This window comes from Macrotis lagotis, chromosome 6 (assembly GCF_037893015.1).
Source record: "Macrotis lagotis isolate mMagLag1 chromosome 6, bilby.v1.9.chrom.fasta, whole genome shotgun sequence".
Classification (NCBI taxonomy): Eukaryota; Metazoa; Chordata; class Mammalia; order Peramelemorphia; family Peramelidae; genus Macrotis; species Macrotis lagotis.
In genome coordinates this window covers 10,993,378-11,020,712 of record NC_133663.1, presented here as the reverse complement: position 1 = coordinate 11,020,712, position 27,335 = coordinate 10,993,378, and the positions used below count along the sequence as shown (strand labels likewise).

Genomic DNA, 27,335 nt, shown 5'->3' with positions numbered 1-27,335 from the left:
TATGACCCCTACTAATCCAACATAAGTCATTTCTCAAAGCCTGCAACACAATGAGTGGCCAAGACAGTACTCATTGAGCTTGGGTGACTTCTACATATTAGTCTTTCCTGTCCTGATCCCTTCAAGTCCAACATAAGTCTTTCTGTCCCAAAGGACATGACTCCTTCAAACCCAACATTTCCTGTGCCCTTCATCACAATGAGTGACTAAGACACTACTCATTGAGCATGGGTGGTTTTCATCACAGTAGTCTTTCCATCCCAAAATACATGGTACATTCAAGCCCAACAAAAATCATTTCTTGTGCTCTTCATCACAAAGAGTAACTAAGAGAGTCCTCACTGAGCATGGATGGCTTTCTAAGCATTAGTCTTTCTGTCCCAAAGGACATGACCTCTTCAAACCCAACAAAAGTCATTTCCTGTGTCCTATATCACAAAGTGCCAAAGACAGTAATCATTGCTTTCTATGCATTAGTCTTTCCGTCCCAAAGGACATGACTCCTTTAAGCCCAACATAAGTCATTTCCTGTGCCCAACATCACAATGAGTGACTAAGACAGTCCTCATTGAGCATGGGTGGCCTTCTTCACATTAGTCTTTCCATCACAAAGGACCTAAACTCTTCAAGTTCTACAAAAGTCATTTCCTGTGCCCTACATCACAAGGTGCCTAAGATGTAATCACTGGGCATTGGTGGCTTTCTATGCATTAGTCTTTCTGTCCCAAAGGACATGACCTCTTCAAATCCAACAAAAGTAATTTCCTGTGCCCTACATAACAAAGTGCCTAAGACAGTAATCATTGCTTTCTATGCATTAGTCTTTCTGTCCCAAAGGACATAACTCCTTCAAGCCCAACGTAAGTCACTTCCTGTGCCCTTCATCACAACGAGTGACTAAGACAGCACTCATTGAGCATGGGTGGCCTTATTCACATTAGTCTTTCCATCCCAAAAGACATAACCCCTTCAAGCCCAACATGAGTCTTTTTCTGTGCCCTACATGACAATGGGTACTCATTGAGCATGGGTGGCTTTTGTTGCATTAGTCTTTCCATCTCAAAGGACATAACCTCTTCAAGTTTAACAAAAGTCATTTCCTGTGCCCTCAAAGTTCCTAAGATGTAATCATTGGGCATTGGTGGCTTTCTATGCATTAGTCTTTCTGTCCCAAAGGACATGATTCCTTTAAGCCCAATATAAGTCACTTCCTGTGCCTTTCATCACAATGAGTGACTAAGACAATACTCATTGAGCATGGGTGGCCTTCTTCACATTAGTCTTTCCATCCCAAAGCCAACATAAATCTTTTCCTGTGTCCTATATGACAATGAGTATTCATTGAGAATTGTTGACTTTCTATGCATTAATCTTTCTGCCCCAAAAGACATGACCCCTTCAAGCCTAACAAAAGTTATTTCCTGTGCCCTATATCACAAAGTGCATAAGACAATCATTGGGCATTGGTGGCTTTCTATGCATTAGTCTTTCCATTTCAAAGGACATGACTTATTTAAGCCCAATGTAAGTCAGTTCTTATGCCCTTCATCACAATGAGTGACTAAGACAATATTCATTGAGCATGGGTGGCCTTCTTCACATTAGTCTTTCCATCCCAAAGGACATGACCCCTTCAAGCCCAACATAAGTCTTTTCCTGTGCCCTACATGACAATGAGTACTCGTTGAGCATGGATGGCTTTCTAAGCATTTCTAAGCATCCCAAAGGACCCCAAAGGACATGACCTCTTCAAACCCAACAAAAGTCATTTCCTGTGCCCTACATCACAAAGTGCCTAAAACAGTAATTGTTGCTTTCTATGCATTAGTCTTTCTGTCCCAAAGGACATGACTGCTTCAAGCCCAACATAAGTTACTTCTTGTGCCCTTCATCACAATGAGTAACTAAGATAATACTCATTGAGTGTGAGTGACCTTCTTCACATTAGTCTTTCCATCCCAAAGGACATAACCCTTTCAAGCCCAACATGAGTCTTTTCCGGTGCCCAACATCACAACTGAGTGACTAAGACAGCACTCAATGAGCATGGGTGACTTCTATCCATTATTCTTTCCTATCCCAAAGGACTTGACCTCTTTGAGTCCAACAGAAGTCATTTCCTGGGCCCTGCATCACAAGGAGTAGCTAAAACACTAAAGAATCCTAAAGGCAAGACAGATTTTCAGACTTCCTAGTCTTTTGTCTTCCTGAGCATATAATTAAATAGTAGAAGATACCTACTGAGTTTGGCTTTTTACCTAGTATAAAAGAGACTGTGAGGTAAAGGCTGAGTTTGAAATACTTATGAAACTTTCTCAGCTCAATCAACTGGAAATTCTGGGAGGAACTAGTAGGGATTACTTTAAGGTGAAAAATATGAGGAAGTAACAGAAGGAAGCCCAGCAAAAGTTAGTCCAGTCATGGGAAATTCAAGGGGGAGGAGCTACTGAAGCTCATTTAAGAAGGGAGCAAATACTGGACAAGTAGATTCCACTGGAGAGCCCTAGAAGAGATACTGAGGCTTATTTAAGAGATAAACAAGTCTACAGGAGCATGGAAATCATACTTATTACACCTGCCGTGTTTGCATCACCTGAGGCATGATGAGTTCTACTCCAGTCCTCTGTTTTAATTATGGGCTTGTCTATCCAAGTTGGATAATTTTCATCTATACAACATACTAAAACATTCCGGTTCTTGATCCATGTTGATATCTGTTTTGGTTTCATGGATGAATTATGCACATCCATATTCAATATTCTGATTATTTGTGAAGTTTCCTTCATCGTATTTGATATACTACAGTATGTCAGCGCTATGTTGGACATCATAATTAACACACCTGCCTGGTTTGCATCAGCTGAGTGGATTCTACTCCAGGTCTCTGGTTTAATTCTGGGCATGGGTATCCTTTTGGATGGTTTTCATCTGCATAGCATAATAATGGATTCTAGTTTGGGGTATATGTGGATATCTGTTCTGTTTTGGGGGATGAATTACTCCCATTTGCATTCAACATTCTGATTACTAGTGAAGGCCCCTCCATCTTGTTTGATAGAATATGGAATACAAGTGCTACTCTGAAGATCACAGTTCATACACCTGCCATCTTTGTTGGATCCGCTGAGGTCCTCAGCCCTCTGCTTTAACTCTGGGCGTGTCTATCCTTATTGGACAGTTTTCATCTGCACAGCACAATAATGGAGTCCATTGATATCTGTTTTAGTTTTGGAAATGAACTAGTCCCATTCATATACAACATTCTGATTACTTGAGAATTCCTTTCCATTTGTTTGGTATACCACAGTATGGAAGTATTTGTTTTATTCCATAGATTAAGTACGATAAATTTTAAAAGAACAATGTCGTTTTTCTTTTGTTTTTGAAGAGGACTGTGACATCAGGGAAGTGATGTCACAGCATTCAAGTTAATTGAATTTCTATGACAGAAGACTGTCTTAAGTCACCAGCCTCACTTTCTCCTTCTGAACTCTCTGAGTCTAGTGGGAAGAGCAAGTTCAGGATGGCTGGAGGTAGCCCTGAATGCAGGGGGAGACGTTGACCTTTGTAATGCCCATTCAGGGAGAATAGAGGCACTAAATGGTTATTAATGTACAAATAAGTTTTTATTCTAGAAGGATGCTGCATTTCATTAAATCCATTCAATGAATACTAAAACATTTATTGAGGACCACATGACAGAGATGGAGCTTTTCTCCAATCAGAGCTATAATTATAATTATATAATTATGTAACTATATAATTATAATTATAATGGCATAATGTATTCACTATTCACAGGAATATCCTTTACCGCAGGTGATCCATTTGTATTTTGAAAGTTAGGGGAGAAGAGAAATTTTCTCTTATAATTTCTGAAAGTTTAAGGAACTGGCCCAGTCACAAAAGAGTCGATATTTGACAGAGGATACAAAGATAGAAAGAAAACAGATCCAGAGTTCAAAGAGTTGCCATTGTGGAAATTAAAATGATGGGTAGACATAAATACATAAAGAAAACAAACAGTATGTAAGAAATAAATGCAAAGTAATATGAGGGGCAGCTAGGTGGCACAGTGGGTAGAGCATCGGCCCTGGAATCAGGAGTACCTGAGTTCAAATGTGGCCTCAGACACTTAATAATGGCCTAGCTGTGGGGTCTTGGGCAAGCCACTTAACCCCCTTGCCTTGCAAAATCCCCCAAAAAATTAAATTAAAATAAAATAAAATAAAATAAAAAGTAGTATTAGGGCAGAGGAAACACTAACATCTTAGGGTTTAGGAAAGGTCTTCTGTAGGATATTTATGCATAGGAACTGTTCTTTTCAAGAAGGTAGGTACATTGGGGCTGTAAGTGGCACAGTGGATAAAGCACCAGCCCTGGAGTCAGGAGGACCTGAGTTCAAATCCAGCCTCAGACACTTAATAATTATCTAGCTGTGTGACCTTGGGCAAGCCACTTAACCCCATTTGTCTTGCAAAAAAACAAAACAAAAAAAGGTAGCTATGATGAGGTGCAAGTAGTGAAGATATGTAAGGAATTCATTCATTTCTCAAATGAATGAACTTATTATTGAAGGACAGCTAGGTAGCCTAGTGGATAGAGCATCAGCCCTGGAGTTAACAGGACCTGAATTCTAATCTTGCCTCAGACACTTAGTTGTGTGACCATAAGCAAGTCCCTTAACTCTGATTACCTCTCCTCCAGGGTCATCTCTAATCATCCTGATCCATATCTGACCACTGGACCCAGATGGCTCAGGAGGAGAAAGTGAGGCAGGTGACTTAGCATAGCCCCCCTCATTCAAATTCAATTCACATGCTTGTCATGATATCACCTCCCTAATGTCATGAAGGCCAAACATCATCACTTATTATTGATACTGCTACTGCTATTTAGTGAATGTTTTACAGGTATTATCTGATGTCTTAGAGATTAAAATATAGCAATGCAGTAGAGCACAAAATCCATGTAATCCATATAGCTTGATGATATCTATAGAATATTTTGGATCAGACTTGTGATAAAGCTATTGGAATAAAGAACTCCTGGTGAAGAAATTCACTTTACCAGTAGAGACTTTCATTTGAGGGTTAAACTTGAGGGTTAAAGAATTATCTGTCACCATGAATGACTAAATGGTGCCCAGAGCCACAAAAAGAGGTAAGACCAAATACGATATAATAAAAACTTGAGACATATACAAAATATGATGTCCATTTAGAAAAATGATTTATTGCTCCTGACTGGAAAATGAATCATATTTCACAAGACAAAGCTTAGAAGACAAATGGAAGGGAGGAGGATGGATTCTGGAGAGAATGATTGAAGAAAAAATATATAAATGAGAAGATTCTAGATGCATACAAGGCTGGGGAGCAATGCAGTTTGATTAAGATATAAATTAATAGAGAGTGGCAGTCAGAGAATAGATATGGTGGGTCCTAGACTATGGAAAATGTCAAATTTCAGATTAAAGAATTTGGTAGGCCATCATTTTTAAATTGAATGGCACAAATCAAGGTAAACTGCCTGATATTAGTGGAGTAAAAGTTAGATTTGATATCTGAAGAACTGAGTTGGAATCCTGGTTTTTGTCATTTAGAATCTGTCATCCCCTATAGTCATTCAAAGTCCAAGGACTTCCTTTTAATCATCCTTAAAAATGAAGGATTGCTGTTCTAAATGGTTTCTAATGCCCCCTTTAAAACACAGCATTTGTCATTTCTGATATGTAGGAGATAGAACCTTTCCTCTCTCAGAGTCAAGATGGTAGAATAAAGGCAGGGATTCATTCAAAATTTCTATCAAATCCTTCCAAATACCATTAAATAATGGCTATAAACAAATTCTGGAGTTGTAGAGCCCACAAAAAGAGAGATAGGATGGGATGGGATGAGATAGGGAAGGGGAAGGGGAAGGGGAAGGGAGGAGAGAGGGAGACATCACATGGTAGTAATAGGTAGATTTTATTTTTTCTGACTCTTTTAATCTTTATTAAAAAGAAATATTATTGGGCAGGGTAATGTGGAAAAGGCAAATTCAGAAATAATTATGATATAAAAGCAAAAGGTATAAAAAGAAAAAGTCCAAATAATAAAAAGAAATGGGCAGCACTAGAATTTGAACCCAGGTCCTTCTGATGCCAACTTTGTGCTTTTCCCACTTTGACTCATCATTTGGGTTAAATGAGCATGAACCCCTTGGACAAGGTCCCCTCCAGGACACAGTACAATCTGACTTTCTCAGAAGACCCCTTTCCCATTCCTCCCCAAGCTCCCGGCAGAAACAACTCAATGCCAAACTTCTCTCCTTCCCGCTCATTCTGTCACAGAACACCGTGGCCAGCATCAGCAAAGAGCTGAAGGCCTTCCAGGCCCAGTTTGAAGCCTCCATGACTACCCACCAGGAAGAGGCCAAGGCCCTGAAGGAGCACATAAAGGAACTAGTCAGAGAAAAGAGTGTGGTAGGCAAAGAGGTAAGTGATGCCAACTTTTCCTTTCTCAGGACAAATGAAAAGGTGACACAGCTGGTCAGCTAAGGGCAAGGGTGAAACTAAGGCAGGGTAAGATGACCCTTGTCTTAGGACCTTGAAATTTAAGGGACTTAAACATTTAAAACAAACTTCTCTGGCAATGTAAAAATAGCAGAACTTATATGTAATTAGCCAAAATAATGAGTTAGAATAAAGTCATCTGGTGCATATCAGATGAGTGGTATGCACTAATGAACCACTAGAGGAATTAGTTCCTTCACATCTCTACTAGTCTTTAATTATTTCTTTTCTAAATCTTGTTTTTATTGTGAACTTATTAAAAGTAAGTGATATATATATGTGTGTGTGTGTATATTATATATATATATATATATATAGCACTTAGAATGTTCTAGGGGCTTTAATATGATCTCCTTTTATCATTTATCACAGGGAGAGTGGGAATTATTATCTCTATTTTACAGACAAGGAAATTGAGACTAAGAAAAATGAACTGATTTGTCCAGGTTGACACAGCTAGTTAGTCTGAGTCAGGATTCAAACTCAGGTCTTCCTGATCCCAGGACAGCATTCTATCTTCTGTCCTACTGCTGAGGAATCATCAGCACAAACATCAATAAACAAAGAAATACAGGAAATAGGATCATAGAGGAAACTGGGAACCTTTGTGGCACAGAGGAAAGATATATATTACACAGTTGTTAAGCATCTGAAAAGTCTAGCTACAAACCCATGGGCCTGAAAGGCTCATTGTCTTCCATGTTGTTTCTCCAAAGCATGAGATGAAGATGAGCAGTTAGAACTCCAGCTCAGGACAAAGTCTATTCTGGAGAGGAGCACCAGAGTTCTCTCTCTCTCTCTCTCTCTCTCTCTCTCTCTCTCTCTCTCTCTCTCTCTCTCTCTCTCTCTCTCTCTCTCTCTCTCTCTCTCTCTCTCTCTCTCTCTCTCTCCCTCCCTGTCTGTCTGTCTCTCTCCTTCCCCCATCCTCTCCCTCTCTAAAGTACAGTTCCAACCCTGTCACCCTTCTATTCACTAAACTCCAGTGATGTCCTATCACTTCCAAATAAGGTGAAAATAAAATAACAGAAAACAGAGGTCAGATGTGCAGTTTTATTCTCTGGGATTTCCCTGAGCTTACAGGTGGAGGTCATTATGGCAATGACCACCCAAACCGAGAGAAAGCTGGAATATTGATCCCAAAACCAAGGAGAAGTGAAATCCTTAACCTCCTTGGAGTCATGCCTAGGGGGATGCCCAATATTGAGGAGCACAACTGCTCCCCAAAGACTATCAGGAGTTGTTATCTCTTCCTGGATTTGAAGTATGAGGAGCAGTTTTTCCTGCTTCCTGATCATTAGTCTTCCTGAGTTTGTAACGAATATAGGGGGAGCTCCCCCCATCTTGACTTCTTCCCTAGTGGCCACAGTGGCTGAAAAATGAAGCCTGAGTATGAAGGAAATCAGCCTTTTTCCCCCAGAAATCTAGTTTGCAAAATATTCTCCTTTAACGGCATTCAAAGCCCCCCTAGGCAGCCCCTCCTGCCTTTCCAGGCTTCTTTCACCTCTGTATACTTTGCTCCATTGGTCTCCTGGCTGTTGCTCACACTGGTCCTTCCATCTCGCACCTCCGGGCATTTTCTCTGGCAGTGCCCCATGCCTGGATTACCTTCCCTCCTCCTCTTTGCCCTGGTTAAGTGCCAAGCTCTCCAGGAAGCCTTCCCTCTATTCATTCTTTTCCTTGTTGCTTTGTCTTGTCTGTTTATCTTCATTGTTTTCCCCTCCATTCCATAGGAAGCTCCTTGAGGACAGGGTCTGTCTCCTGCCTCTTTGGGGATCCCTAGTAGGGCTCTAAGGCATGGTAGATGCTTAGTAAATGTTTATTAACTTACCAGTGCCCCTCGACAGAGACACCTCAGAGGTTTGGTCAAATCCAAGCAAAGAATCTCAGAGTTGGAAAGAAGCTCAGAGGCTGCACCTGATTTCCACCCCCTCCCCATTCCCATATGCATGGTTCCCTCTGGAGGCTCCTGAGAAGCTGTCCTCTAGCTCTCTAGACAAACAAGCATTTATTAAGCACCATTTGTATACAAATTCCTTGGTGAGGCACCAGAGGAAGACCAGAAGACCCACTAAAAATGGGAGTTTGTGGATACTTCCCAGAGCTAGAAGGAGGCTCAGCAGGGTCCCAGGCCCTCCCTCACCCAGGGGTTTCCACAGTATCACCCTGAACTTGAAGTCCCCCAGACTCTGCTTACAACTCCTAGGGAGAGGAGCCGTCCCTCCCATCTCCAGAGAGCCTGCCAGTCAAACTGACCTCCTGGCCTCTGGGGTCAGTCTGTAGGCATCCAATTCCTCCTCTACTCATTAGCCCTTCAAAGAGCTGTTAGACATCCCTAGAATATACAGGTGAGCCCAGAGTATTCCGAAATGTCACTCTCCGGGATGCTAGGAACCAACCCCCTCCCTGGGTTCTGCAGCTGCCAACTTCAGGGATGCCCAGAAGGGCCCAGAAGACTTAACGGTTGGGGGACTTGTCCAGGGTCACACAACCAGCACAGATTGGGGCTATGATTAGACTAATTAGTTCTTTACTAGAGACTTTCTAAACAAGCAGGTTCCAATCCCATGCAGGTCTGGGCATAAAAATGCCAGGTTGAAAATAATCTCAGGAAACTTCTGTTCTCCTGGGTTAGATAGTGAGGCCCTGGGCTCCTCTGGGGGGCGGGCTCCTCTAGAGGGTTCTGGACACAAAAAAGCCAACAATGAGAAGGGGGGAAGGGGGAGACAGAGAGACAGAAAGACAGACAGAGGCAGAGGGAGATAGACATAGAGAGAGACAGAGAGACAGAAAGATGGAGACAGAGACAGAGAGAGAGACACAGAGACACAGAGAAAGACAGAGAGAGACAGAGACAGAGACTGAGACAGAGAGAGAGAGAGAGAGAGAGAGAGAGAGAGAGAGAGAGAGAGAGAGAGAGAGAGAGAGAGCCCCTTTTTCAAGGTTTTTCAAAGTCGGAGCTGGAAGAGCCCACAAGGAAGTGAAAAAGTGGGGACAAGGGGTGGAGCAGAGAGAGGGCCAGGGAGGGGGGCCTTCATTTTGTCAGGACGCAGGCAAAGCTCCTCAGTAAGATCCATTATGGAGGATGAGGAAAATGAGAAGTAAGGAGGAAAAGGGGGGAAGGGAGAGCATTGAGAACAAGAACCAGGGACCCCCAATGGAGGGAAGGAGAAGAGGGTTAATTGGGGGAGGGGAGAGGAGGAGCCCCGGCAGAGGCTGCTGGGCTGGGCCTGGCCGGCCTTCCCGGAGCCTTTGAACTTGAGCGGCTGCCGGACCCTCAGCCTGCTCAGCCCCCCTGCCCCCCGCCCCCAGCCCTCTTCCTTGCCATCCAAGGCTCAGCTGGAGCCCTGGCGGCCTGCATGGGATTGGAACCCGCTTGTTTAGAAAGTCTCCAGCAAAGCAATAATGAGTCTAATCACATTAAGGGATTTGGCTGTAAAACTCCTGAAGCAGGGGCTGCCCGGCTTGGCCAGGGCCTGGGGGGCCTTGCTCTTTGAATCTGCTTGGGGTTTCCCTCTCCCCCTCCCTGGGAAAGGCAAACAGCTTCCTGGATGATGGATGTCCCTTCTCTGGTCACTGACCTCCCGGCGAATTTCTGCTGAGCTTCATGGAAAACTCTGAGGGGGGCCGGGGGGGTCCTCAGCCTCCTCTTCCAAAACAGAACAGCAATAACCCAGAGCAGGCCAGGCCAGAAGGAGCCCGGCCTGGGCCCAGGCTCTGGACAGTGTTACTGGGGAAAGGGGGGGCTTCCAGAAAAACAGGATTTTCTATCTCTGTGAGCTTCCAGTGTTCCCTGTACACACCCACTCACACACACTCACTTCCACAGCCTCACACAGACACACTCACCATATTACACATACACACCCATACTCACACACCTCCACTGCCACACTCACACATACAACCACACACACACACACACACACACACACACACACACACACACACACACACCTCAGAAAGCCTCTCCCACCACCCCATCTTCCGACCTTCCCTCATCTTCCTCTCCTCCACTGACTTCCAGCTCCGGTCAGTCGTCCAGCCTCCACCCCTTACACATGCCCCTGGAGCAAGTCTTGGCTTGGGGCCTCCCAGGGCCCGAAGAGCCCTCTCCTCCCTTCAGCCTGTGGACTCTGCCATCTTTCCCAGCCTCCCCACAGGCTACTTCCTCCACTCAGATCAGGTCCTTTCTCCTAGAATCTCTATTCTTCACCCCTCTGATGCCTTTGCCCTAAGAACAACAGGTAACCCACTACTATTGTTACCAGGTTGTGGATAAGGAAACTGAGCCTGGGAGAAGGAAATATCTCCTTCAGGGCCACCCAGTCAATACACATCTGAGACCACCCTTTGGAAGGCCGGGTCTTCCTCCTTCCATGTCTGCTATCCTGTCCCCGACGGCGCCTAGCTGCCCATGGCCTCCCCACTGGTGCCAAGGAGTGAGGTCAGCCTGGACCAAGTGCAGCCCAGAGTCTTGATTAGTGGTTTCTTGCCTCCCCTCCACAGGCCGACGAGCTGAGAACTCAAATCCTCCGGGCTGAGGAAGGTCAGGAAAGGACCAGCAGGGAGCTGGCAGAGATACAACAGGAGCTTCGGGAGACCCAAGAGGCTCGAGACCTGGCACGCAAGGAAGCCCTGGCCGTGACCAGAGCCCTGGAAGATGAGACCCGAGAAAAGGACCTGCTGCAGCAGTCCAATGAAGGGCTTCGCCAGGCCATCAAGAAAGTGGAGAATGAAAAGATCAGGTACCCCCAAGGACGGTGGGCCGCCAGGACCCCACACACAAGAGATTTGAAGGAGGAAGGCCCGGGTTCAAATTCCCACCTTTGCCACTTCCTATCTATGGGATCTAGGACACGTCTCATCTATAAAATGAGGGGGTGGACCAGATCCAATTATGATCCTATGATCCTGTCCTGCAAGCAGGAGAGGGATGAGGTCCTTGCCCTCATTCCAATCCCACCCAATTATTCCCCAGACATTCCTTTTGCTTAGAGGGTTTTCCATCTTCTGGGGAAGAGATTTCCAAACAAGAAACAAACACACCGGTGTATAATTTAGGATTGAAATGTTTGAGATCTCAAGAGTGAAAGGAAGTTGAGAGCCCTTGGACTGCCGAGGGAATATGGTGGAAAGAGGAGCCAAATATTCTAAGGAAATCGTTTGGGTGCTTTCCAGAGCCGAATCCATGTCCAGCCCAAAATGACACAGACAGGTTCACCTGGACTGCTGTTCATTGTACCTTCTTTGGCTCCTGCCACTCTTCGAGCTCTCATTTGTAGGACTGACAGAGTGGTAGAGTTGGAGTTAGTGGGAACCTTACAGTGTATCTAGCCCAGTCTCCACATTTGACAGGTGAAGAAATGAAGGCAGGGGAGTCTGTGACTTTCCAAGGTCACACAAACTAGAAGTATTTGAACAGAGATTGGAACCCAAGTCTTTAGATTCCAAGTGTCCCAAAATGAAAAGATTGGACTGGTGAACTTAAAGACTCTCACTCTAAGACCCCATGATCCCAAATATTAGGAAAACATAAGTCATTCCTCATCACTGAGAAAATACAAAATATTAGACTTCCACAGGGTCCAATGGTCTCAAGAAGCAGAAAAGTCAATATGGCAGGTTTGAGTATGAGGGAAGATGTTGGCTGTCTTAAACCCCAACAGAGTAATACTAAGGGTCATGTTTCTCTCTCTCTCTCTCTCTCTCTCTCTCTCTCTCTCTCTCTCTCTCTCTCCTCTCTCTTTCTCTGTGTGTGTGTGTATGTATCTCTTTGTCTCTGTCTCTCTGTCTCTCAGTTTTAAGAGGGCTAAAGAGGAGAAGGAACAGAAGCTCATCATTTTGGAGGAAGCCAAAGCTTCAGTCCAGAAAGAGGCTGGAGAGCTCAGAGTGACCCTCCATGAGGTGGAGAGGTCAAGAATGGAAGCCCGGCGAGAGCTCCAGGAACTTTGGAGACAGGTAGCCAGTGAGGGTTGGCTTTGGATGTCGCCTGCACATGTTCCTTTGTCCCCTAGTAGAGCCCCAAATAGAAGAGGTGAGGTGGCCCTCAGTGACATAGAGGAAGGCCCTCGGAGCATCTGTGATGACCCATCACCTACTAGTGAAGAAAGTGCTTGGTCAACCTTAAAGCCCTCCCAAATCATGAATACCCACTGAGCCAGCCTTCATTTTGCTGTAGTAAGGAAGAGGAATTAGGTTTGCTCTCTTTGGTCTCAGAGGAAAGAGCCAGACACAGTGGGTGGAAGATAAGGAGAGGCGGATTTGGATTTGATAACAGCAAAATCTTTCTTGAACTTGGTACTATCCAAAGTGGAAGGAGAGACCTTAGGAGGGAGGGAGTTCACCTCGTTGTTGGGGTTTCCAAGTAGAGTTTGATTGAAACTCTGGAGCTGAACATCTTCTCCAGGGCCATCTAGCCCAACCCTCTCTTTTAACAAATGAGGAAACTGAGGCTGAGCTAAAGGAAGTGATTCTTCCCAGGTCACACATCAGGGGAGACAACATCTGAGGTGGATTTCAAACACAGGTCCTCTGCCTTCAGGACCGGAAACCTCCTTGTCAAGTGGGTGACCATGATGATTCCTTTGTAAGGTGCTGCTGGAGTCCCTTCCAACTTTGATGTTTGGGAAATCAAAAGAATTTCCCCACAAAATTTGGAACACTCAGCAATGGGACCCTACCCAACTGACTGGGCTCCTGGGGAGGCTCCCTCTGAGAGGGAAGAAGAGTGAATAAGCAAAAGGAAGGTGGATCCCCAAAGAGCAGTCATCAAATCACCCTAGCAAAGCAGATTTGTGTTCCATAGAATAAAAAGGATGGCCACAATTTTTAAACCAGTTACAATCTGAGAATTAACACATAACTATCTCGGAAAAAGAGTGTTCATTTGACCAACGCTGGTAATCCGAACCAGATTTGTCAGATTTCCTCTCAAAGAGGGAAACAACATCGGTGTTTAGCCTAGAGAAAAGACTTGGGGGGAACACAGAGACATCTTCAAGTGGTTGAAGGAGAAGACAGCTTGGCCTCATTCTGCTTGGCCCCAGAGGGTTGGACCAGGAGCAATGGGTAGAGGTTAAAGGGAGGGATGTCAGGTCAACCTTCGGAAACAACATTCCAGGAACTAGAGGGGGCAGCTTCTAGGAAGGAGAGAGCTTCCCCCATCCCTGTCCATTTCTGATCAAGGTTGGATGAATGACGGCTTCATAGGATGAAGTCACACTTCATGGAGAGATCTGCAGAAACACGAAAGCTCTGTGAGGATAGAGACTGTTTGGTCTTTGTATCCAGAGATAACAAGCAAACATGGGTTGTCTAGATTTACTCAGCTGAGCCTTACAAAAATCCCTGGGAGATTAGCGCTATTTTCTTTATTTGGCCAAGGAAGAAACTGAGGACCAAAGGGATGAACCAGTCATACAGCCATTACTTTACTTGACCAGTCACATAACCATTTGACCAATCACAAAACCACTACTTAACTACTCACATAACCACCCCTTAACCAGTCACACAACCACTAATGTTTGTCCTTCATTTTTGAAGAAGACCATGACCTCAGGGAGGTGAAGCCATGACTAGCACCTGAATTGGATTTGAGGGGGGGGGGGGTCTGTGCTAAGTCAGCAGCCTCACTTTCTCCACCAGAGCCATTTGGATCCAGTGGCCAGATTTAGATCAGGATGACTGGAGATGACCCTGAACATGAGGCAATCAGGGTTCAATGACTTGCCCAAGGTCACACTTAGGCAAGTATCTGAGGCTGGATTCAAACTCCTGTCCTCCTGACTCCAAGGCCAGCGCTCTGTCCACCGCACCACCTAGCTGTTCCACATAACCACTATTTTACTTAATCACTTATATAACCACCGCTCAACCAGCCACACTTCAGCTGCTTAATTTGGCCAGTCCTGCAACCACTACTTTACTTGACCAGGCACATAACCCTTGCATAGCTAAGGCAGAGTTGTGATGGATGAGGCGCTATACCCAGGTCAGGCTCCTTCCTTAGGCACTGATAAGCTATTTGCCCCTGAACAATCACCTGACCTCTCTCAGGCTCAGTTTCTCCATCTGTAAAATGAGAAGAAGAAGAAGAATCCTACCTCCAAGTTCTGCTGTGTGGTACTAATGAAATCACATTAAATATGTAAAGTGTTTTGCAAATCTTGAGGCAATATAGAAATATTAACTGTCGTTGCAGTTTCCAAGCGCCCTGGGGTCTAGTGGGGTTGACATGTAGTTGGGTTGACTCTGGGCTGTGCTGGTAAATATTGAAATACTGGATCCCATATCCATGACACACTAATAAATGTTTAGCCATTGGATCCCATGACCCACTTTTATGTTTAAATCACATCCTTTACATTTTCTCCAGCACTTTCTTAAGTCTAGACAATAGTCAATAAATTTAGTAGCTTGCAGATTGCTAGAATGTTCACACTGAAAATTGAATGATTAGACTCTGAGGGGGGCTTCAGCACAGCCCCCTGTCCTTTTTGCTGGCTGCGACCTCATTGAGTCTCCAGGGTACTTGGGCAGTGACCCTCTGTCATCCCCACAGGTAAAAGCCCTGGAGGGGGAGAATGAGAGGAAATGCAAGGAAGTGAATGACCTGCAGGCCAGAGTCATCCAAGAGGAGCAGCGAGTGCAGCAGGGCCACCGGGAAGCCACGGAGCTACAGAAGAAGGTTGTGGACATCGAAGCCAACTGGGAACGTGCTCAAAAGGAGGTGAGAAGGTAGGAGGGGCTCGGGTCCTCCCTGCAGAGTCCCCAGAGGTCCTGGTCCCCAGTGGAGTCAAGGACAGAGGAGGTAAAAGGGAGTCTAGGAAGAAGTGAGGACCAGAGGAAGGAGGGTCAGCACTCGGGATGGGGGGAGGGCAAGGTTCAAAGAGAAGGAAAGAAGAGGGAAGAAGATGATGATGAAGAGGGGCAATAGGGATCAAGAGAGACAAAGAGGAAGAGAAGGAGGAGGAGGAGGAGGAAGGAAGAATGGAGGAGAGAAGAGAGATAGAGAGTGCACTCATTCAGTCCCTCAATATTGGAAAGAGTCTGAGAAGTCTCTAACCATTCATTCATTCAAACAACCAACCAACCCACCAAAGCATTCATTACACATTTTCTCTAGGCCAGGGTCTGTCCGAGGTACTAGACATGCAAAATTAAAAACAGAACTTCTCTAGACTTCAGGATGCTTGTATTCTATTGAGTGAAGAGGGAAGAAGATGAAGATGAAGAAGAGGGGCAATAGGGACCAAGAGACAAAGAGGAAGAGAAGGAGGAGGAGGAGGAGGAAGTAAAGATGAAGTAGTGGGAGGGGGATTACTCCATAAACATATACTGCCCCCACTGTCTCTCAGGATCAGCACTCAGCAAGTTTCCCAGTGGGGGAAGGGACTTCAAGAAAGCTGAGTTTGGAGTCAGAAGATCTGGGTTTGAATCTCAACACAATCACCTTTGAGCTATTGAGTGACCCTATCATAGAGTTCACCGATCTTTAGCTGAGGGTCACTCAATGGAGCTGGGTTCAACTTCTGCTCTGTCACTTACTATCTGGGTGACCTTGGATAAGGCAAAGAAGCTTAGGTGGTTTTCTTTATAAATCTATCAATGATAAGGAATATCTCTACACATGCTAGGTTTGCAGAATAAGGGATGGTTTTCTGTAAGATTTGGGTTGTGGGATCTTCTTTGAAGGCAGAGAAAGACCCATGATGGAGCAGAGAACCCGAGTTCAAATCCCAGCTTAGTCACTGATATCCTGTGAAACCCTGGACAGGTCATTTCCCTGCCTGGACCTGGATTTCTTCATCTGTAAAATAAGGATTTAGACCAGACATTGTCTGCGGTCTCTTATAAGTTCTCAGCCTGTGAGATCCGTGAAATAGGACCCTGACTCTCCATAAAAGGTCCCTGGATGGAGAAGTCTCTTGATCGAGGATGAAGACAAGAATTGGTTCAACAAAGTATTCTACCTAAAACTACTCTTGGAACAAAATGCCCTTTTGTCTTGAGGGCAAGTGAGTCAACATTCCCTCCTTGCCCTGGAAAAGAGGATGTCATGGAACCTAGAAAGAGAAGCCTTAATGTGGTACTAGGCCTCAGTCCCCTCTCTTTGCAGGCTGCCCAATGTCAATCCTTGCTGGAGGAGTGGGGAAAGGGATGGGAGAGGCCACCATGACGCAGCGGTTAGTCTACCCAGCTTCTGCCCAGACTAGGAACAATCTGGATTGATCGACTCCACATGGAGAGAAAACAAGGATGTTGGACCTGGAAAGTATCTAAGAATTCAGTCGGTGAAGTGACAGCCATTTATTAAGTACCTACTATATGTAGGGCTCTAGGCTTGGGACTGGGGAGAAAAGGTCAAAATGAACCAAGCTTTTCTCTCCAAGTGCTTACAGGCTAACTAGGGGAGGAGACAATATGCTTGGGTGTGTCTGCACACAAACATAAATTTAAATGCATATACGTGTGTGGAGTTAAATAGATAGTGGCTATGGAGTAAAATACATATTTGGTGAATTTGTTGTAGTTGTGGTTCTAGTCATCTACAAAATCGAGGCTCATTTTACAGAGGAGACGGGGGTGCCATCCCATGGCCCAGGTCTTCCAGGAGTGATGGTGGAGGGGGGGAAGCCCAAACCAAGCTTCTGAGCCCCCCAGGGCTGTGGGGCCTCCAGGCTGGCTCCTGCCTGCCTCTGCAGCTGATCCCACACTTCCTCTAGAGCCTAGATACTTCACCTCCCATGCTCTCTCCCCAGGCTGACTGACCTCCCACCCTGTTCTGTTGCTGTCCTGGCAAGGGGACGGGAACTCCCTGGGTGGCCTTGGCCCCAAGTGCCTGCCTTTCTAGGCTACCTCCCAGGATGCGGAACAAACCCTCCCTCAGGACAGGACCCTGAGAGAGTCATCTCCGGCCTCAGTCCAACTTGGGTTTGACTGGACAGGAGGGTTTCCTCTTAGGGTCTGAGACCCCGAGTTTTCAAGGTTACTGACCGCTTCCCAACCCCACACTGAGCTCTGATCTTGGTCTGGACTTCATCTAGGGCTCATTCCCATAGTTTATAAGCTTTGAGGGACCATAGTTTGGAAATGGAAAAAGATTTGGGTGGGAGGTGAAGGAACTAAAACTATTCAAATCTTATCTCACAGTATAGCCTTGGGTGAGTCACTTCGTTCACAGCCTCAGTTTCCCCATCTATAAAATAAAAAGACTGAATGAATTCAAGGGATGCCAAATGACAGCCAGGATCAAAATCAGTCTTTTTTTTTTTTTGGCAAGACAATGGGTTTAAGTGACTTGCCTAAGTCACACAATTATTAAGTATTAAGTGTCTGAGACCACATTTGAACTCAGGTCCTCCTGACTCCAGCCTCAGTGCTCTATCCACTGCACCACCTAGCTGTCCCTTTATAAAATATTCTGAACTCAAGGGTTGTCCAGAAAGAACCAGATTTAGCCTATGGGCAATCATTGGTTGACCCCTGAACTGGATGGTCCCTAGGGTGGCTTCCAACTCCTATCTAGCATCATATTCATATGGAGGCTCAGACTGAAATTCAGACTGATCACTTGGACAAGGAATATTTTTTCACTAGAAACCTATAACCAAGTCAAAACAGAAAGAGTTTAAGCACCTCCTTTATGCTTCACATTGGAGATACACAAGGAGGCAACAACAACAAAAAAGTTCCTATATTCAAAGAGCTTTGTCTCCTGGAGGAAGCAGTATGGACACTACTGGGCACAAACAAGATAAATTGGGGATGGTTTCAGAGGGAGACCCTAGCCTTAGGGCTGATGGGGAGCGTGTTCTTGAGGAAAGTGGGATTTGACGTGAGCCTTGAGGGAAGCCGGGGCTCCAATGGGTTACCCAGACCTAAGACAGCACCCTAGCTGCTCCAGCTGGGCCTTGGAAACCCAGCTCTTCTAAGTGACCCTTCTCCTCATCTTGTCCAGTCTCTAGGTCACTGTAGGACTCCTATGTGTATGAACATGCCCATAAATATCTCCTTGTCCACTCCCCTTCATATGCTGTCTTTCCAGTAAAATTATAAGGTCTCCTAATAGAAAGCCTTCCATTGGGCAACTGGAAAGTTTCCTCTGGGAGACTTTTGACTGTCCCTTCCAAGTAGAAATTTCAACAACCAAACTTTTCTCCCCACCTGCCTGCTGGTGGCTTAACACAAAAGTGATGGGATAGTCTATGCAATTCGGGGAAGACCAGATCTCACTTCTCCCTGCCACTGCCCTCACCCTAAATAACCAGGGTCATCCCAGCACCCAGGGAAGGGGATCATATTAGAATTGTACATTTGGAAGGGGCCTCAGAGACCCTCTGTTCTAACCCATCTGTGACCAATACCCCTCTACCCAATATTCAATGAGAGTCATCCAATAGTTGCCTAAAGAGGTCAGAAGAAATTTCCTGGAGGCGCTAGGTGGCGCAGTAAATAGAGCACCAGCCCTGGAGTCAGGAGGACCTGAGTTCAGACACTTAATAATTACCTAGCTGTGTGGCCTTGGGCAAGTCACTCAACCCCATTGCCTTGCAAAAATCTAAAGAAGAAGAAGAAGAAGAAGAAGAAGAAGAAACTCCCTGCTTCCCACTCAAGTCTTCCATTCTACTTTGAGATCAGTCTTATTGTGAGAAATTTTGGATTTATCTCAAACCCCAACAGAGTCTCAAATACTTGCAAATAGTTGTGTCTATAATTTATGCTGAATTATCAGTGTTGTTTGGAGGGGAGGCTCTCTTCACTTGTAATGACTGTGTTTGGGCATCCTTTTCAAGTTAATGCTTCCATAGGAATAAGGTACTATCAAGCATTGGAGAGAAATAGAAGTCTCAAGGCCATCCAGTTATAGAATCGCAGGACTCTCACAAAGGAAGGTGACTTTGAGAAGTCTTTGTTGCTGCTATTCAGTCATTTTTCAGTCATGTCTAACTCTTCATGACCCTATCTGGTGTCTTATTAGCAAAGGTCCTGGGGTAGTTTGCCATTTCTTTCTCTAGCTAATTTTATAGATGAGGAAACTGAGGCAAAAGGAACATGCAGGAGCGGCTAGGTGGCACAGTAGATAGAGTACTGGCCCTGGAGTCAGGAGTACCTGAGTGTAAATCCGACCTCAGACACTTAATAATGACCTTGCTGAGATGCTGAGAAGAGAAAGTCTACATTTCAAAAGGAGACTAAGCTCTCAGGAAGGAAACTTGAATACCAACAAGGGGACTCTCCAGCTCATCTGGCCCCAAGAGAGGATAAACACCTTCTTAGATTCATTTCCTAAATTTCTTTTTTAAATGGTTTTTACCCTCCAGAGTATACTATCTCTAACTACCCAGTCTTATAACTATTCTTCATAGAATCTGTCACTGGCACCATTCTTGTACAGTCCCCCACCTGGTTCTATATATACTTCTCTACCAAGTCGACCATGGCAGAAGAATGCTGTTCAAGGTAAAAGTTGCCTTTGAAATGAAGGAGAGATTGAGGGGGGGAACTAAAAGGTTCTTCTCTTTTTTTAACTCACACAGCTTTCCAATACCCCCACTTGCTTCAGAAACTGGCAACTGATCATTATTCACAGTGACCAAGGAACCTCAAGAACCCTCAGTGACCAAGAAGTTTAACCAACACCAGATCAACTGTACATTATTTTTTAGCAGGTTCAATGTCCCCATCATCTATGTCCTATGACAACCCAATGGGCAGATACATTCCACAAATGCCAGATTATATCAACCACCTGACAGAACAGACCATCCTACCAGCCAAAACCTTGGTAGCCAATCAACGTCAGTCATTTTATATGGAATCTATATGCAGCAAGTGCAAGATATCTATCACCCAGGTCCTGGCTCTGAGCCCCAAATAATTTCTGAGCCCCAAAGGATCTCCAGTGGTTTGCTGCACCTGCATCTTTTGCCCATCAACGTGTGGTCCTTCATTCACCTGTACTATGAGAGCTCAACATCAAGCCTTATGATGTGATGCAGCAAATAGGCCACATAATACACATTTTATGTATAATGGGTATAAGGAGGACTCCTTGATTGTTCCAGCTTAAGTAAATCCAGAGTGTGAGCCTGGGCCCTGGCCACTTCTAGGGAGATGCAAAGGCTCAGAGCTGGAAGGACTTGGTACATTGGTATGATACAGCCAGCATGGGGTGTTCCTTTGGTCCTAACACATCCTTCAATTCCCCCTCACCCCACTGACACACTGCAGCAGGAGCTGCGGAGTTGGGTCAGTTAAAAAGGTGATACGGGGTGCTAGCTAGCTAGATTTCCAGTGGCTAGAGTACCAGCCCTGGACTCCCAAGGACCTGAGAGCAAATCTGGCCTCAGACTCATGATACTTACTAGTTGTGAGACCTTGGGTGAGTCACTTAATCCCATTGCCTTGAAAGGATCAAAGAATAAAATTAAATAATAAAATTAAAATTAAAAGGAGATTCAACTACTAACTTGCTCGCCAAGGAGAGGGCATAACTCTCCCTACCCCTCCTCCCCTGAAACTTTATGGCTTTGGACAAATGGCAACTAAAGCAAGGACTTACCCAGGTGCCTTTTCAATTTTGTGATTCTTTCCTAAGCACAGATCATCAGTCATCCTGAGATGGACTCAGAGGCAACCTCATGAATTCAAAAAGTCTGAGCTCCTGGGCTCCCCAGTTGGAGCCAACAGGCATCAAGCTGACCCCTCTCAGGAAGGGGAGCTCCACCTCTGGAGTCTGGCTTACCGGAAAATATTGACCTTGAAGGAGTTGGTCAGACAGTACAGAGCTAATAGGATTCAGCAGATCATCAAAATGTATCATGGGCTGGGTCTTGAGATCCAGTCTCCCAAAGATATTACATATATAATATATACATGGGTGTGTGTATATGTGTATTGTTGTTACATGTATGTATATATGGACATGTGTATGCATGTATAATATAGGGTTACCACATATATTGGAATTGAAAGATACTAATAATGCATAATTGGAATACTGGGCTTAACTGAATTGGGGAAAGTTCTCACAGAGCTGAAAGACTGCACTTTGGAGGCATTCCCTGAGCTGAACCTTGAAGGAAGCTAGGGATTCCGGGAAATTAAATGTGTCCACTGGCAGGAAGTGGAGTTCCACCCCTGGGGTCCGGCTTATCAGAAAACATGACAGACAGCCTACACAAAGGTATGAAGACTAGTGGAAGGCAAAGAAGAGCCCATGGTTAGAATGTATAGTATTCATGAAGGGAGCTAAGTTAGCTACTTCTGGATAGGAGGGCGTGAGCCAGGTGGTGAAGGACTTGGAACACCAGATCTCTTAGACTTGCTCAGATTTTACACATGATCCCCTTTGTTTCAAAGGCAACTTGAACAGCATTCTTCTGCCATGGTAGTTATTTATGGTTGACTTGGTAGACGTATTAAAAAACTGTGATAAACTCTTTCTGATTTGTCCAGATCTGTGAAGGAAGAGCTGGGACAAAGACCTGGTGGGGAAGGCAGCAGGTTCATGGTCAATCCTGATGACTGCCCTCCATCCTGGAGGGATCCCGGTGCTGGGGATGATCCCCAGACTTGCTTCCATCCCTTCCCTGAGGTCCATTCCCTCCTATCCCTTCTTCTACCTCTGATGAGAACTCCTGGCTGATCTGTCATTTCTGCACTGTCCATGGTCCCCCAAGCCAAGTCTCATCTTTCCAAAGTGTTTCATCCTTGGAAGAGGTGGTCAGAGCCCACAGATCAAACCCTCGATCAATAGCTGAGTTACTGCCCTTCCTTCCTTCAAGATAATTAGGTCACTCTAATGCCCACTATGGAATGCTGCTATCACGATGCCCCAGTGGCCCCTCTCCCAGATGACCCTTTCCAATCCTGTGTTCTCACCTCATTATTAGCCCTGTGCCCTCAGTCCTCCTAGTCAATGAGGTGGGCAAGTCAGAGGCTTCCCAGAGCAACTTGCAACACACTTTCCAAGCTGCCAAAGCATCAGAAAAACAAGAGGAAGACTTTCATCACATGCATTAGCAGAGCCTTTGACAGAAGAGACCAGTGTTGTCTGTTCTTCCTAACCCTGCATATCTATAGATCTTCCTGGAAGGAGCTCTCCCATTTACTCAGGGACGAGTCCCCTGGCCTATCAACTAAGAACCCCACCCTTCTCCTTACTAGGTATCCACTCAGGAACTTGTGACAACCTCATTTCACCCCCAAACTACCTTCATTGAATTTATATTCATTTCTGATGTATATTGTAAGATCAAGAGGAATCTGTAGTCCAGGAGACAGATCTCAGGCTCACTTAAGGGATCAGACAATGCCCGCCACCTAATAAACCAGCAGAATAGTTGGCTCAAGGATAGGATTTGGGCACCCCTCTACAATGGGCCTGCCCCAACACTGGTAGAAACTTGCCACCAGTCCCACCTCTGAAGCCACAGATGAATCATTTGGAGGAAGTATACTTTGTAGGGAAAGGGTCTCCAGGCCCACAGTGATGCTGTCATTGTAGCAGGACTAGCCTGTGGGCACCATAAAACCATGATCTTGGCTAAAGAAGTCCCAAGAGTCAAACTGGCTCTTTGCCAATACCACCCTTCATAAAGTTTTTCTCTCACCTACTTGGTGCCAACACCTCAGGGCTTTGAATAATTTATATGAACTCTTGAAAACTTCTTGGTATTTGCTAAGCCCATGAACTCTTGCTTCACCTGATTTGGCTTATGTTTACACTCCCAGATCATAACATGAGCCATGCTTCTCTCCCCAAGCAGAAGCTCTCCATCAGGTCTTACGAGCTGTTTTTCTCCAGCTCGAGCTGGTGCTATGCTCTCCAGACGATAGGACTCTGATGCCCTATACTAGCAATTGCATATGGATGGACCTGAAGAGACATCAGTGGGTAGAAGGGGGTCAAGACCATGCAAAGTAACCTGTATCCTTATAGAAGTTCAGTATTGGTTGGTGGATTGATTGAATGAGGGAATAGTCCAAACTCCAAAGAAGTGCTCCACTTTCTTCGGAGGCAGGCCCAGAAAAGCTAAGGTGATCTCACCATACAAGGCCCTATTTGTCCCTTTTCCTCTAATATCTTAATTTCTCGAAAATGTAGGTACAGTTGTTTTCTAGTGTCCTTGGTTGATTCTTCTAGATCCTCAGCTTGCAAAGAAAACTGGCAGATACAGAGTCAGGAATCAAGATCCGAGAGAAAGAGCTGATGGAGAACCTACAGGAATGCCACAGAAATGAGAAAGCACTCAATGATAAGCTTTACAACCTGGAGATGAAGCTGAAGCAGGTTTGTGGAGAGGCCAAAAACTCCCAGATGCGCCTGAGTACAGCTAATGGTCGTATCCAAAGCCTGGAACAAGAGCTGGACCAGGCTGAACAAACCAGAAGAGAGACTGAGGCCACATTGAGTAAGCTGTATTCAGTCCTGCGCCGGGGACTGGGCCTTGGTGCACCACCAAGAAGAGCACCCTCCCCAGCCAGAGGTCAGCATCAGTCAGGTGAGGTCAGTCATACTGGGAAGGTCAAAGGCAGAATCTGTGAGACCTCCCCATGATCCAAGTGGACCACCCAAGCAGGAAATGAGGATCAGAGGAAATGGATGGATGGATGGACGGATGGTTTGATAGATGGATGGATGGATGGATGGATGCTTGGGTGGATGGTTTGATAGATGGATGGATGGATGGATGGATGGATGGATGGATGGATGTATGCTTGGGTGGATGGTTTGATAGATGGATGGATGGATGGATGGATGGATGGATGGATGGATGGATGGATGGATGGATGCTTGGGTGGATGGTTTGATAGATGGATGGATGGATGGATGGATGGATGGATGGATGGATGGATGGATGGATGCTTGGGTGGATGGTTTGATAGATGGATGGATGGATGGATGGATGGATGGATGGATGGATGGATGGATGGATGGATGCTTGGGTGGATGGTTTGATAGATGGATGGATGGATGGATGGATGGATGGATGGATGGATGGATGGATGGACGGATGGTTTGATAGATGGATGGATGGATGCTTGAGTGGATGGTTTGATAGATGGATGGATAGATGGATGGTTTGATAGATGGATGAATGGATGAAAGAAAGGGCATTTATGGTTCACTTATGTACCCTTACGTTGTGCTAAATGCTAAGAATAAAAATACGGAAGTGAAACAAATACCCTTACCTTCAAGGCATTTGCTTCTATCCTCCTAGAGAGGGATCACATATGTAAAGAAGAGTGATAGCCAAAGAGAGACATTTTGTATTGGAAAGTTACTAAAATGGGAGTGGCTAGGTAGCATAGTGGATAAAGCACCCGCCCTGGAGTCAGGAGGACCTGAGTTCAAATCCGGTCTCAGACACTTAATAATTACCTAGCTGTGTGGCCTTGGGCAAGACACTTAACCCCCTGTTTGCCTTGCAAAAACCTAAAAACAATTACTAAAATGGTGAGCAGAGCCATGATACAGTTGATTCCACACCCTTTCCAGTATCAGTCATAGTATTGCTTTGGTTCCAGATCTAGGGAGATGGAATGGGGTGGGGGAGGACTCAAGCTGTATCACCTCATTGATAATCAGATAATCTATGTAGTTAAATGATGACCTGCCATAAGAGGGTGGACCTAATTTCAGGGGTACTAAGAAGATGTCCCACCTTTCCTGTTCACTCACCCCTGAAATATTTTTAACAGAGAACAGACCATTGCACCTTAGAGATAAGACAAGCAATGCCAATGGTCTTGAGGGAGGTGGCAGACAGATTTAAATCCAGTCCCTTCAAGGATCTCTGATGTAAGTGGGATGGGGACATTCTCCCCCAGGCTTTTCCCTTCCATTTATGATCTTACAGATGGTCATTTGGAGTCAATATGATCCTAAATTCATCTACTCTGACCAACCTGATCATGATTCTCTCTGAACTTAGCTGGACTGGTCCTGATACAGTAGACATTTGATCCATATACCAGAACCATCCCTAAAGACATTCTGGCTTGGCTGAAAGACATACTATCTGTATGATCTTGGGTTCCCTTGGGCTCCTCATCCGAGAGAGCAGGTGACCCCCTCAGGTACCTTCTTCCTCTAAATCTATTTTCTATAACTCCTCTGCAGGATTGGAGAGCTCCTCGGTAGCAGGTGGACAACAGCCTCCGGCCTCTCAGCCTGGATCCCCAGAGAGGAGCCAGGCCTGTTCTCCACTCAGGTGGCCCTCTCCCTCCCGAGGGAGCTTCAGTCCCGCAGAGATTGACGTCGGAGCTGTTCGGGAGGCCTTGAGAGACCTCCTGAAGAACCTTCGAGATGGGCAAAGAGAGAGGGTAAGCTGTAATTCTAAGTGTCTGTTGATTAAATGTCTGCTGTTGGTAATGTCAAGTGTCCCCGCCTCCAAGAAGACTATGTCTCCTGGGAGGGAAGGGACAGGAGGCATGAGCAGGCCAGATGAGGCAGGGCAGAGGCCAAGAGCCAGACTGTCCTGCTCCAGCACTGGTGTGACCTTGGACAAGTCCCTTCCCTGGGCTCAGTGTTCTCATCTAAAATGAGGGGGTGGTTTCTGAGCTTCTTTCCAGCTCAAGAGCCATCTATGATCATATGTCGTAAGCGGTGTGGCAGGGAGCATTAACCCCAGGAGGAGAGAGCCAAAGAATGCATCAGCTGCTTGAAGCTCAGGGGATCCAGGCAAGGGGAAATGGGAGAGGGGAGTGGGACTTGAAGGGCAAGAGACAAAGAGGAAGGGGGACAGAGACAGAGACACAAAAACAGAGAGACAGAGAGAGAGAGAGAGAGAGAGAGACAGAGAGACAGAGACAGAGACAGAGAGACAGAGAGAGAGAGGGAGAGAGAGACAGAGAGAGACAGAGAGACAGAGAGATACAGAGAGAGAGAGACAGAGAGACAGAGAGACAGAGAGAGACAGAGAGACAGGGAGAGAGAAACAGAGAGAGACAGAGACAGAGAAACAGAGAGACAGAGAGAGAGACAGAGAGAGAGAGAGAGAGACAGAGAGAGAGAGAGAGAGAGAGACAGAGAGAGAGAGAGAGAGAGACAGAGAGACAGAGAGACAAGGAGAGATAGACAGAGACACAGAAACAGAGGTACAGAGAGAAACAGAAAAAAAGGGAGACAGGTTAAGAGAGATACAGAGACAGACATCCACAGAGAAAGGAAGAAAAGAGATGAACAGAGACACAGAGAGATAGCCTCAGAGACAGACCGGGGCTGCCAGGTGTGGAGGACGGCTCACACTGCCGTATGAGCATTGGCCTATCCAGCTCAGGCATAGCCAACCTCTCAGTTTCTTTGTATCATAGAGACCATGGAAGGGGATAATGTGGAAAAGAGTGGACGAGGTGCGCTAAGGGGTAGACTGTGCCAGACACTGGCCCTCCTTGATGTTCCACCTCAAGCCTCCTTTCATAGCCCAGACCATGGGGTCAGTCCTGGCCCATCCAGGCCCATCTGGAGCATCGGTAGAACAGGTGCTCATGTGAGGTGTGAGGCGGGACCCTGGGGATCCTGAAGGCTCAAGGAGAGGCACACCTCTGTTGTTGGCTGGGCTGTCCAAGGGCACCGCCATCCCAGGCCTTTGATGGGGATGATCATTCCCAGCCGCCACCACCTCGGAGGTGTAGAAAGGCCAGATCCTGCAGGAGTAGACATGACTGCTCTGACACTTGAAGGGGCCTCCAAACCCTTCATTGTAGAGTGACTCCCCCAGGGAGTCCCCCACAAAGGGAGGAAAAAGCCAAGCAGGATTTGAAT

The 27,335-nt window shown here is 45.7% G+C and overlaps 1 protein-coding gene across 3 annotated transcripts in view; it reads left to right on the top strand.

Moving 5' to 3' along the window:
* CROCC2 (ciliary rootlet coiled-coil, rootletin family member 2) overlaps window positions 1-27,335 on the top strand; it is a 165,602-nt gene that overhangs the window by 109,629 nt on the left and 28,638 nt on the right. For 2 of the 3 annotated variants that reach the window (XM_074190727.1, XM_074190728.1), the window contains exons 24-29: window positions 6,335-6,478; window positions 11,063-11,301; window positions 12,355-12,514; window positions 15,120-15,287; window positions 23,709-24,066; window positions 25,692-25,894. In XM_074190727.1, the coding sequence (XP_074046828.1) occupies window positions 6,335-6,478; window positions 11,063-11,301; window positions 12,355-12,514; window positions 15,120-15,287; window positions 23,709-24,066; window positions 25,692-25,894 (1,272 nt within the window). The remainder of the gene's footprint in view (window positions 1-6,334; window positions 6,479-11,062; window positions 11,302-12,354; window positions 12,515-15,119; window positions 15,288-23,708; window positions 24,067-25,691; window positions 25,895-27,335) is intronic. The other variant, XM_074190729.1, reaches the window with a different exon arrangement.